Genomic DNA, 12,003 nt, shown 5'->3' on the forward strand with positions numbered 1-12,003 from the left:
ACAAATATATCTATCAGATATCAGAAATCTGCTTACAAATATATGTATCAGATATTAGAAATCTGCTTACAAATATATGTATCAGATATCAGAATGCAAGTTCTCATTATTGTTAGACTCACTCAGTAACAAAATTGCCATTAAATGAACCTTGCAATAATTTCTGAATGAACAGTAAATGCTAAATCATGTGTGCCATTTATTTGAATCAAAACATTCTTATTAGTATTGGATATAGATTTATGCATATATTATCTTTGCAACTAATTTATTTTGTGTGCTTTTTTTACGTAAATTTTTGTTTGTATTTTATACCATTTGTTAGACTTTTTATAGCATTCACATTGGTTGTTTTTCTGCATTTCAAGGTCACATTGTAAGCGCTATCGTTCTATTTTAACATTAACATTTTTTTATATAATATCTACATAGCCTATGCCTTATTCAAAATCTGCAAACATTGTGTTTTTGTTTAGTTTTACAAGTTTTGATTTTATATTTAATACTTTCATCTGTCTCAAATTCATTTGTTTAACTTTTCAAACATTCATTGGTTACACCAAAACTATATATTTTTTCATCCGTGGTCAGTACAATTTAATTTATTACAAGAGCTTTCCAAAAATGGTCAGTTATTGAAATAAAATTTGCCCAGGATATTTAAGAAGGGTTATCTTAGTCAAGCCTATATAACTTGAGGAATTTGTATTTCAGTTGTCCAACTTTTGTATGCCCCTCCTGTAGAAGAGGGGGCAATATGATTTACCCTGGTCCTGTATGCCTCTGGACACATTCCCCATTTATTTTCAAAAGATTGTGTAACTTGCTTATTTGATTGACAACTTGGGGAAGAATATTTGTATTTTATGACATCAAATATCCAATGTGGCCTGATGATGTATAGAATCTCGTTTTATTGATTTATTTATACATTTCTGTTTAATTTGTTTTTACTTTGTTAAGCTTTTGTTTGTTATAATGATAGGCTTACTGCTGTACACAAAATGCAATATAAATGTTTTGTGTTTTGTTTTAGATACTTGTTAATTAAACCATAACTTTTTCTCATAGAACACATCATTATAAAAGCAAAAGAATTATCATTTCTTTTTCATAAATAAGTTAAAGATATTTTTAACTGAAAGACTATTATTCAAGAAGGTTGCATAGATTAAAGACACAAGTTTGCACCAAAAACAAGGAAGTAAAAAGACAACTGAAGACTGATAACACTTCATTTTATGTTGCTCAGGTATTTTCTCAATGTCTTACTTACCCTCTCAGGATTTAGATGCAATACATTATAGTTAAACCAATAAGATCATGTTTAAAAAGATTAGAATTTATTCTTAAATAATCAAAGATATTGTTTGTTAGAAATAATAAGATATATTTATGATAAAATAGTTAATAATGGCTTATTGTAATATTTTTTTCAAATTTGTGTTGATTACAACAACACTATTTTTGAAGAGTTGTACTTTTTTCAAGTTTGCAATATGTAATAAACTCTTATCCAGTTTAGTTTTTATTATTGGTAAACTTTTATTTTTGACATTTACTTTGTAGACATAATAGAAATGATATCAATGCAAAAAAAAAACCAACAAGATTAATTTGTTTGTCTTTTAGAATTTCACAAAAAGTTTATCTGTTCTATATCTGTATGAGATGCAATAGATAACAACACAAAATGTGTTTTATTTGTTGTTATTAATTGGTTTATCAAACAGTACTTGTGCTAGGTTTTAAACTAATGATTTAATTATAAACATTAGTTTTTAATCTTCTTCCTTTTTTATTGAAAGATAAGCAGAGCTTTGCTTTAAAAGTATTAGGAGCTCAGCTTTATTAATAATTAATAATAAATAGTTGCTTTTTGGGGGTGTATTTTTTTATTCTCATTTTGGCCTTTTTCATTTGAAATTCTACATCTTTATTACTTGTAAAATCGATGTAAAAGCCTTTACTCATATTTAAACACATCATAGACCAAAATAAATGAAGTAGTAGCAGTTATTTTTTTGTGATAAAGTATTTGAAACATAAAATTATCTTTAGCTAAAATCATACATTAATGTGTAAGGTTTTATCGCTATTGAAGAGATTTAAATGGTTTTGTAATCTGCATAAGTTACTCGACAAATTGAATCATTTAAGTATTAAATCATAGAAATAACTACACTAAAATTTCACAATCTACACAAATCATAATCATGTTCATCACAACTCTTTATAGAAGGTACACAGACAGCTTTTGTTAGCGTTAGTAGTTGACAGATTTATAATAGTAAAGCAATGTATAAATCATGTTCATATGTTTATGTTTTACATGCATTTATTTTTAAAATTTTTCATTTGTATTGTTTGATGTATTTGAAAAATCAAATAAAGGTTAAAATCTTGAAATTGTTTCAATTACTAAAATTTCTATTATGAGAGAAAATACCTTATAAAGATATATTAAGAAGATGTGGTATGAGTGCCAATATTTAAAGACACCTCTCCATCCAAGTCACAATTGTTATCATGAAGATCAGCTGGAAATAGAAGAGATAAAACATCAAAATGGTCAAGTTTGAGGTAGAGTACGATTATGTCAGAAAATTTTGATTCCAAAAGGTTTCAGATCTAGATCAAAATCGCGTTCTCTGTCACTTGATGGTGATGACATCTTATCAGACATTGAAAACACAGTGACACATTATCGAAATGAGAATATTGATATAGCTCTTTTACTTGAAAATTCGGACACATACCTTGTCAAGCCTTTTATATTACAAATACTTTGAGCCACACAAACCAGATCTTATTGTTTTAAGAGATACCATTGTAGAAAGGGTAGTAAAAGTTGTTGTGGAAATAGCATCTTTCAATAGATATGGAAAGGGTAAAATGTTTGCTACACATTTGAAACAATCTTGTGAATAGTGTCTTCAAAAGTGTAAGGCAGGTCTATCATATAATCAAGAAGATATAAAGCTGGACTTATTGTTGTGCCTAATGGAATGAAATTGATGCTTGTTGATAAAGTCCTACATGAAATAAAAAAAAATCTTATATAGTTAAAGAAACTGACCTTGTCAAATGAAATGAGAAAAATAAATTGTATTGTATCGTGCTGATAGAGTGTAGCTTGTAAAAACATGTATAAGGACAGGAAAATAAAGAAAGACATCCTTACTGTAAAACATTTTTTGAATGCAGAACCACTAAATCATGTTTATATTCAAAAGAGTATATCAATCTACTATTAAAAAATGTACCATAATGAACAAAGAAAGATGAAAAATGAACTCTTCAAAATTATGCCTGATGTGTAATACAATTAAAATAAATCAATGCTAAATTATATGTTCATGTTTCAGAATGAATGAAATCTTAACTGTTCAGTGCCCACACATACTATGATGATCTATGATCATTTACTGAAATATATGTGTAAAACAATTTAAAAGATATATCAATGTTTAATTTCATGTTCATGTTGCAAAATGAATGACATCTTTACTCTTCAGTGCTCATATATACTATGATCATTTACTGAAATATATATCATACTTGTACATTAAACTCTTGGTAGAGTTTCCTTTTACCTGTGTGAACCTCCATTTTCTTTAAAATTATTGAATTTTTGTCAAAGGTGTCCAAAAGTGTCACTTTTCAGTCTTGATATAGATCTTAATAGTTTTATAGAGCACCATATTTAGCAGTGGTATAAAACTTGTTTCTTTTAGGTTTATTTTAGGGTGGATTTTCGTCTGATTATACTCCATAACTAAAGATATTTGTTCAATTATTCAAACCATTCCCCCCCTCCCTCCAGTGCTAATAATTTTAAATTATTTTTGAAGTTACTGCTGATGAAGTGGAATCATGATGCTTTATAAAACATATTTTGGTTTCTGACCAAATTTAACGAAATAAATACTCTTCTTGATTTTGCAGTCACTATGTCTATTTGTCAATGAACATTTTGCTAGGCAATATTACTAAAATCGTTACAGTAGAGAATCATACGGCATGGGAATCCAAACCAAACATGTCACGATATAGAATAGAACACAATATGCAAAACGTAAAATAAACAACTGTTCTGACATTTTGCGTACTGCGAACGCATTATTATTTTATTGTGTAAGGTCGAAAGAGGTGTAACACTGCAAGTTGAATTGTATCAACCCTACCACATATTAATAATTCAAAGCTACATAGGAGGACACACTTGCTAGCCTATCAATGTATCTGATACAATAGTTATCAAAAGTACCAGGATTATAAAGTCACCTTAATTCTGCCACATAAAGGTCAATAATGTAATTACATCAGTAAGTATTTAATTTTGGAAATTTTCATCAATTGTTGAATTTAATTGTCAATTTAGCTCATGACATCTAAAATGTACAGAGACTTCCTCCTTGAAAAGTTCAAAAAAAAAACTGAAATTTTGGTTATCGTGATAAATCTTTATTACATTGAAATTAAAGAATAAAAGTCACGTGTAGTTATGAAATGGTGCAATTAGATGACTTCATTTGAACTTGAAAGAAATCAAAGTGAAATATTGAATATGATGATGGTTTGACGGACAGGTTTCAATACCATATCAGGGCCGAATTCTGAAACTTATTTCCTTGATTGAGTATCAATTACACCCTTACATATCTTGTTATGCTAATCACGTCTTTCCTACATAATAAACTCATTGAAATTGAAAAGCTTCCGAACTGCTCCATATTTCAGATAAAAAGAGTTACAGACTTGCTATATATAATTATTTGTTAAGTTGCCCAACACACGTATAGCAATTCAAAGTGTTGTCATTTACCCTGACCTGGTTAAGAAAAACACAGATAATCCAATTGGAGAACTTACTTGAAAAAAGTCAAGAATGGTTATCTGGGTTGTTTATGGTTTCTTTTTTGGTTTCTTTTTTTTTTTTTGGGGGGGGGGGGGGGGGGGGGGGGCTTAGATTGTATAAAAACTCGCTCGTATATCATTTGTTTGATAGCTTTATTTTCCAAGTCTCAACTTTATCTTCAAACAACACATTGCAATGACTACTCAGCCCATGTCATGTTATTCATGGATTCTCAGATTTTCAAGCTGATTATGTATTACCATACTTTTCTTTGTTCAACAAGCAAGCTAGCCAAATATATTACATTTACCTACACACTCAATGCATTTTGCTGTAACAGTTATCATTAGGATACAGTGTATTGATAAACTCGGTTGTGAGAATATGGGTCCAGCTTTAGCTAGTTCACTTTATACAATGTATTATATGTCTATGATACTATGTAATTGTTATTTTTTTTAAAGAAAAAGACATGCTTTAATCTAAAAACATCCTTTAATATATTTACTCCTTTTACCTGTACTTAAAAAGTATTGATTTTTTTTCATACATAAAGATGGACCTTGATGGCCAATTCCTTCAAGTAGTCATATTACTGTTATCACTAGCCTGTCCACACTGAGGTTGTGGGTAGAAATCTGCATGTGGCAGATGAGCTTGACTCCAATCTTAATTGACCAGGATTAGTACATGTATGTAGGAATTATATGTATTTCTCTCTGGGCTCTCTGACTTCCTACACCAATAAAAACTGACAGCCATGAAATAGCACAAAACTGTTGATAGGAGCGTTGCGCATCAGTCAATCAATCTAGACCTCATACAATGTAAGATGTAATTTTAGTGGCGCGTAAACAGCTTCATGCTTTCATTATTTTTTATAATGTTAGATTTCCAATGAAGTATTAGATATTTAGGTTGTGCAATGGAACGGACATATTGACAAAATAAAATAGTTTTTTTTATTTTTTTTATTTACAAAAAAGTATGTACATATATGCAATATGATTGTTTTTCTGTTACTGCTATTGATATTTTATATATAAATAACTGTTTTATCTTGGATTTCCAATGATATATATTCTCACTGCTCTACAAATTGGTCCTTGAAATATGTTACTGTGTTAACATGTATGCACCAAGCATCCTCTTTTGAACATATGAAGCGTGAATGTGACACACTCCGACTTTATTTTATTATTTTCAACATTTTACCTGCTACATCTATTATATCTGGAGGTATGCACCATAGATCTTCTTTTGAAAATATGAAGCGTTAAATCAAACATTCAGAATCTTATTGCTTTTTAAGATTCTGGTGGATTGTTATTTTCATCTATTTTTCCTCGATATCGTTTAAGTCTGGCGTTTGATGTTTTTGGTTTTAGTGTATTGGGTGGCATATGAATATATCGTGTCTTAGTATTTGTTCCAGAGCGGATTTTAATAATTTGCCAATTTGAAGAAAGAGTTTCTGTTGGTTGACATTGGTTACCGTTCGTTATGCAATCTGGAATAAGTTTTTTAACAAATATTTTCATTGTTGTTTGCAATGTACCACCATTTTCTCCTGCATCTTGAATATCATCTATTGTACTACAAGAGCTCGAGCTCGGAGTGTCATCTACGGTATTACTTCTACTTTGAATGACTGCAATATGCTGGTCGTGCAGTTTCTTGAACAGTTCTATCACTTTGATGTCACTCATATTTTCGATGACAGCAAGCAGATCTTTTTCTTGCACCTGATAAAATCCTATCAGTTCGTTATCATCCAGCTTGTGAAAGATGTCTTCAGTTGGATATTTATCATCCACTGCAATACCAAGCATAGAATGAGTTTGGTCTGGTTCTAAGTAGCTGTTCGATTTTTCTCTTACTGTTTGCTTTCTGACACTCCTATTTTGTTTTCTTGTGGAACTTAGAATTTTATTGGAAGTTGATTTAGACATTTTATTGGAAGCTTTTGTTTCATCAGCTTGCTTTTCTGTTGATTTGGACATTTTATTTAAAGGTTTTGTCTCATCAACCTGCTGTTGTGCTGATTCAGACATTTTATTTAAAGCTGTGGTCTCATCGGTCTGCTGTTGTGTTGATGTAGACATTTTATTGGAAGCTGTTGTTTCATCGGCCTGCTGTTGTGCTGATTGAGACATTTTATTGAAAGCTGTTGTCTCATCAGCCTGCTGTTGTGTTGATTCAGACATTTTATTGAATGCTGTTGTCTCATCTGCCTGCTGTTGTGTTGACTTAGACATTTTATTGAATGTTGTTGTCTCATAAGCCTGCTGTTGTGTTGATTCAGACATTTTATTGAATGCTGTTGTCTCATCTACCTGCTGTTGTGTTGACTTAGACATTTTATTGAATGCTGTTGTCTCATCGGCCTGCTGTTGTGTTGACTTGGACATTTTATTTAAAGCTGTTGTCTCATCGGCCTGCTGTTGTGTTGATGTAGACATTTTATTGGAAGCTGTTGTCTCATCGGCCTGCTGTTGTGTTGACTTGGACATTTTATTTGAAGATTTTGTCTCAATAGCCTGCTGTTGGGCTGACTTATATATTTTATTGAATTCTGTTGTCTCATCAGCCTGCTGTTGTGTCGATTTAGACATTTTGATGAATGTTGTTGTCTCATCAGTCTGTTGTGTTGATTTAGACAATTTATTAAAAGCTGTTGTCTCATCAACCTGCTGTTTTATAGACTTAGACATTTTATTGAATGTTTTTGTTTCATCGACCTGCTGTTGTGTTGATGTAGACATTTTATTGAATGCTTTTGTCTCATTGGCCTGCTGTTCGGTTGATTTGGACATTTTATTGAATGCTGTTGTCTCATCAGCCTGCTGTTGTGTTGACTTAGACATTTTATAGAATGTTGTTGTTTCATCGACCTGCTGTTGTGTTGACATAGACATTTTATTGAGTGTTGTTGTTTCATCTGCCTGCTGTTGTGTTGATGTAGACATTTTATTGAATGCTATTGTCTCATCTGCCTGCTGTTGTGTTGACTTAGACATTTTATTGAATGCTGTTGTCTTATCGTTCTGCTGTTGTGTTGACACAGACATTTTATTGGATGTTGTTGTCTCATCTGCCTGCTGTTGTGTTGACATAGACATTTTATTGAATGTTGTTGTTTCATCTGCCTGCTGTTGTGTTGACATAGACATTTTATTGAATGCTGTTGTCTTATCTTTCTGCTGTTGTGTTGACACAGACATTTTATTGAATGTTGTTGTTTCATCTGTCTGCTGTTGTGTTGACATAGACATTTTATTGAATGCTGTTGTCTCATCTGCCTGCTGTTGTGTTGACTTAGACATTTTATTGAATGCTGTTGTCTTATCGTTCTGCTGTTGTGTTGACAGAAACGTTTTATTGAATGTTGTTGTCTTATCGTTCTGCTGTTGTGTTGACACAGACATTTTATTGAATGCTGTTGTCTTATCGTTCTGCTGTTGTGTTGACACAGACATTTTATTGAATGTTGTTGTTTCATCTGCTTGCTGTTGTGTTGGTGTAGACATTTTATTGAATGCTGTTGTTTCATCGGCCTGCTGTTGTGTTGACCAAGTATGAATTTGATCTTGTGCTGGGTAGCTGTCCGGTTTTTCTATTTCTGTTTGGTTTTTGACAGTTCTTTTTTGTGTTCTTGTGGTACAATATTTTTCAGTAACGATATTGCTTACTTTGTTACTTTTGCTTTTTGGTATGTAACACTTTTTACCAGATGACTTATGCAGCTTGGAAAATCGGTACTTTCTCTCAGAGATGTCACATTCTTTACCAGATGCCTTCTGCACTCTTAAAGTTGGAAGCTTATTTTCCCATTCTATCCTTTTCAAAGCTAATTCTGAGTTCATATCTAAAGTTCCACCATTTGCTGTTGTCTTCTGTGGAGCTGATATAGACGTTGATTGCGTTGGAATAACTTTACTTTTCTCTTTCTTTTCCTTCCTGATCTTATTTACAATATATGTCTCTTTAATATTTCGTGGCAATGTATGAATATGATCTGGTTCTGGGTATCTGTCTGTTTTTTCTCTGTCTGTTTGCTTTCCTACATTCCTGTTTTGTTTTCTTGTGGTGTAGTATATTTCATTAACCATTTGGCCTACTTTATCACTTTTGCTTTTAGGAATATCGCATTTTTTACCAGATAAAAGATGCAGCATGGAAAATCGGTTCGTTCTTTCACTGGCGTAGTTATTTTTACGAGATGCATTTTGCAACATTACAGTTTGGCACTTACTTTTCCAACTTACCCTTTTAGAACCTAATTCTGCGTTCATATCTAAAACTTCATTAGAAGCTGTTGTCTCAGCTGGTTGCTGTGGTGCTGGTTTAGACATTGCTTCTGTTGACATATCTTTACTTTTTTCTTTCTTTTCATCCTTTATCTTGTGTACAATTAATGTCTTTTTTTTGTTTTGTGGCAAGTTCTGTAATGGCGGAAGCAGTTTTGAAGTACCGAGGCGATTAGTGAAGGGGTGTTCTTGCATGCATGTTTGCTCTTTGTCAGATAATAATTGTGGTAGTTTAAGAATAGTTTCAGAGTGTTCTTTTGCGTATATTTGTCTTTTATACTTGTTTATGCTACTATTTGATGAAATCAGAAGTTCCTCGTTGAACAGTTGGTAATGATCGCGTTTGACGTCAAGAATGAATTGTGGAAAAGGATTTGGAATTCTTGAGAGGTAGCTCTTTTCAATTGTTTTGTAAATATTGTTCAGGGTTTTCTGTTTATCAAGGAGAAACAGTTTCTGTTTCCTTAAGTAATGAAGCCTATCTTTTATGGAAATTTGTAGATTGTGCCTATTCTCAGAAAGTTTGCTTGGTTGCATGTTTTGTAGTTTGTTGGCGGTCGTTTGGATTGCTTCCTCTTTTTCTTGAACTAAGCACTTCCAGTTGGCAAGCAATCTGAAACAATGTTTTATTTTAGTCTTAATGTAATTCATAGCAATTCGTTACATATTTTTTTTTTTTTTTTTTAATATTATACATTACGTCATTTTCATCACAAATCAGTTGTATAGAACTTGACTCTCATCACAAAGTCACATTTTAATGACTACATTAACAACCTATTAAACATGAATATAAATGTCCATGCATATAATTTATGATTCTGAAGTGGTGACAATACGAATTAGAATTCGAGATAATAGTGTTTTTAAAGGATAATCTAATATGTTGCATTGTAAACCAATCCAATGAATTCCAGCCGAATTACAATGTAGTATACCTTTATCATCATGCATTTCTTATTTTCTTATATTTCTATTAAGTTATTAGACATTTTTCTATATGTACTCGATGGCTTTGTGTTCGTTAGCCTGATTCATTTTCGTCTGTTGTGTGCTGGAGATATGTTTTTAATTTTTGTAAATTTCATTTATTTTGAAATTTCATATCCGGTTTAGGAAGGGATTTTTTGTCGAAGATATATACCATTGTCGTAAGGATGTGGTAATACGTAATATTTTGCTGTACCTCATGGTTTTGGGACTTCTTTTTTTTTCCTTTTTTTACAGAGATTTGAATTTGATATTGTCTCATATATTTTATTACAGAGAATTGAATTCGATATTGTCTTATATTATTAACTACAGTTATAACAAAATATATATTTACTGTATCATGGCGGGCGGAAGTGTATTATTTGAAAACTTTTAAATGAGGTTGACACGAAGCACATAAACATACATATAAATTAGGCCTGTATCGCTGAAATGATCTTTTTGTTTTAAAATTCTTAACTTGACACCTTCGTTTTGTGTTGGAAACCTGAGAGATTTTTCAAAACGTTCGATTTATATAATCCGGAAATTCAGCTCCGTGAAATTTTGATAGTTCTATATAGTAAAAACTAGACAAAACTTACTCATTTCCTGTCCTGTCTACATTATCCACTGTATCATAATCTATCTTGAATTTCTGGCTTCTTGATCCGACTACAAAATACACAAAGCTTTGTATTAGTTATTGATGTGGCATGTTAATTCACATTAGACAATCCACCTATTACAATCAGTCTGATCCATTGTCATCGTTTATTTCTGTCTAATTTTGCAATTTGAATAAATGAGTTTTGAATATATGTTAATGAGATGATGAAATTGCACCAAAACGAATACTAGTAAAAAGAAGAAAGAAAAGACATGGAAGTCAATATACAGGTTAAAATTAGTGTTGTCAACGGTTAACCGGTTAAAAAAAATTGAAAACAACACGCTTATTTATCGTCGGAAGGACCGAATACCGAATATCAAAAACGCTAACCAGTTAACCGGGCTTTTACCAATTTTAATAGATTTGATATAAATGAGTATTGAAATCATTAAATAACCATTTTTTTTACCTCGGAGCTTGACATTGTACAGATGTGTTTTAACTTAAATATATCTGTACAATGTCAAGCTCCAAGTAAAAGAAAAAGGTTGTTCACAAAAAACATACACTATATTAGAACTGTCATAAACACTTTACCTAAAGGACACAACATGAAGTATAACTGAGCATTACATAAAGCTTGGTACTAACTAAGCACATACATATTTGTTGAGTATCGACATTATATTGGGGTATTTAGTTGAAAACAGCGGTTCCATGTAGTAAACACAATGCCACACAACACCATTTCCAAAAGCGCTTAATGTTACTAAAGGCAAGCAGGTCTTGTAAAGCCGCTCCGTCGATCATTAATTACTTGATTTCTAAGTCTATTTATTAAAGTCTCGAGAAATTATGCACCATTGCACAGGTAAACAATTGTGACGAAATGTAAAATTTGTTACCGTTTTTGGGAAAGTCAGATTTAAACTACTACACCGAAATCAAAATACATAAAAGCATCGGAATTACGTTCTAATCAAGCTCCACCTTATTGTTTTTCTAAACGAATAAAAAAAAGAAGACCGTTTTCAATTACAGCCGATTGCACTGAGTGTGTAGGTACGGGCAATATCTTTGGTTATCTTGCTTGTTAGCTGAACCGTGAAGTCATTATTAGGTTAGGTAAACTATCCTCTTTGAAGAGTATACTAGTCCGACAGTTAATATACCTTAACTTATAATGACTTCACGGTGTAGCTAACAAGCAAGCTAACCAAACATATTACCTCTATTCAAGCACTCAA

The 12,003-nt window shown here is 31.6% G+C and overlaps 1 protein-coding gene across 1 annotated transcript; it reads right to left on the reverse strand.

Moving 5' to 3' along the window:
- Positions 1-5,819: 5,819 nt before the first annotated feature.
- LOC139510496 (serine-rich adhesin for platelets-like) lies at positions 5,820-11,420 on the reverse strand. The gene is made up of 3 exons (XM_071297099.1): positions 11,408-11,420; positions 10,749-10,818; positions 5,820-9,784 (listed from the first exon to the last, which is right to left on the reverse strand). The coding sequence occupies exons 1-3, from the start codon at positions 11,418-11,420 to the stop codon at positions 6,169-6,171; spliced, it is 3,699 nt and encodes a 1,232-aa protein (XP_071153200.1). The 3' UTR covers positions 5,820-6,168.
- Positions 11,421-12,003: the final 583 nt, after the last annotated feature.

The sequence above is a fragment of the Mytilus edulis genome, chromosome 1, assembly GCF_963676685.1.
Source record: "Mytilus edulis chromosome 1, xbMytEdul2.2, whole genome shotgun sequence".
In the NCBI taxonomy this organism is placed as follows: domain Eukaryota; kingdom Metazoa; phylum Mollusca; class Bivalvia; order Mytilida; family Mytilidae; genus Mytilus; species Mytilus edulis.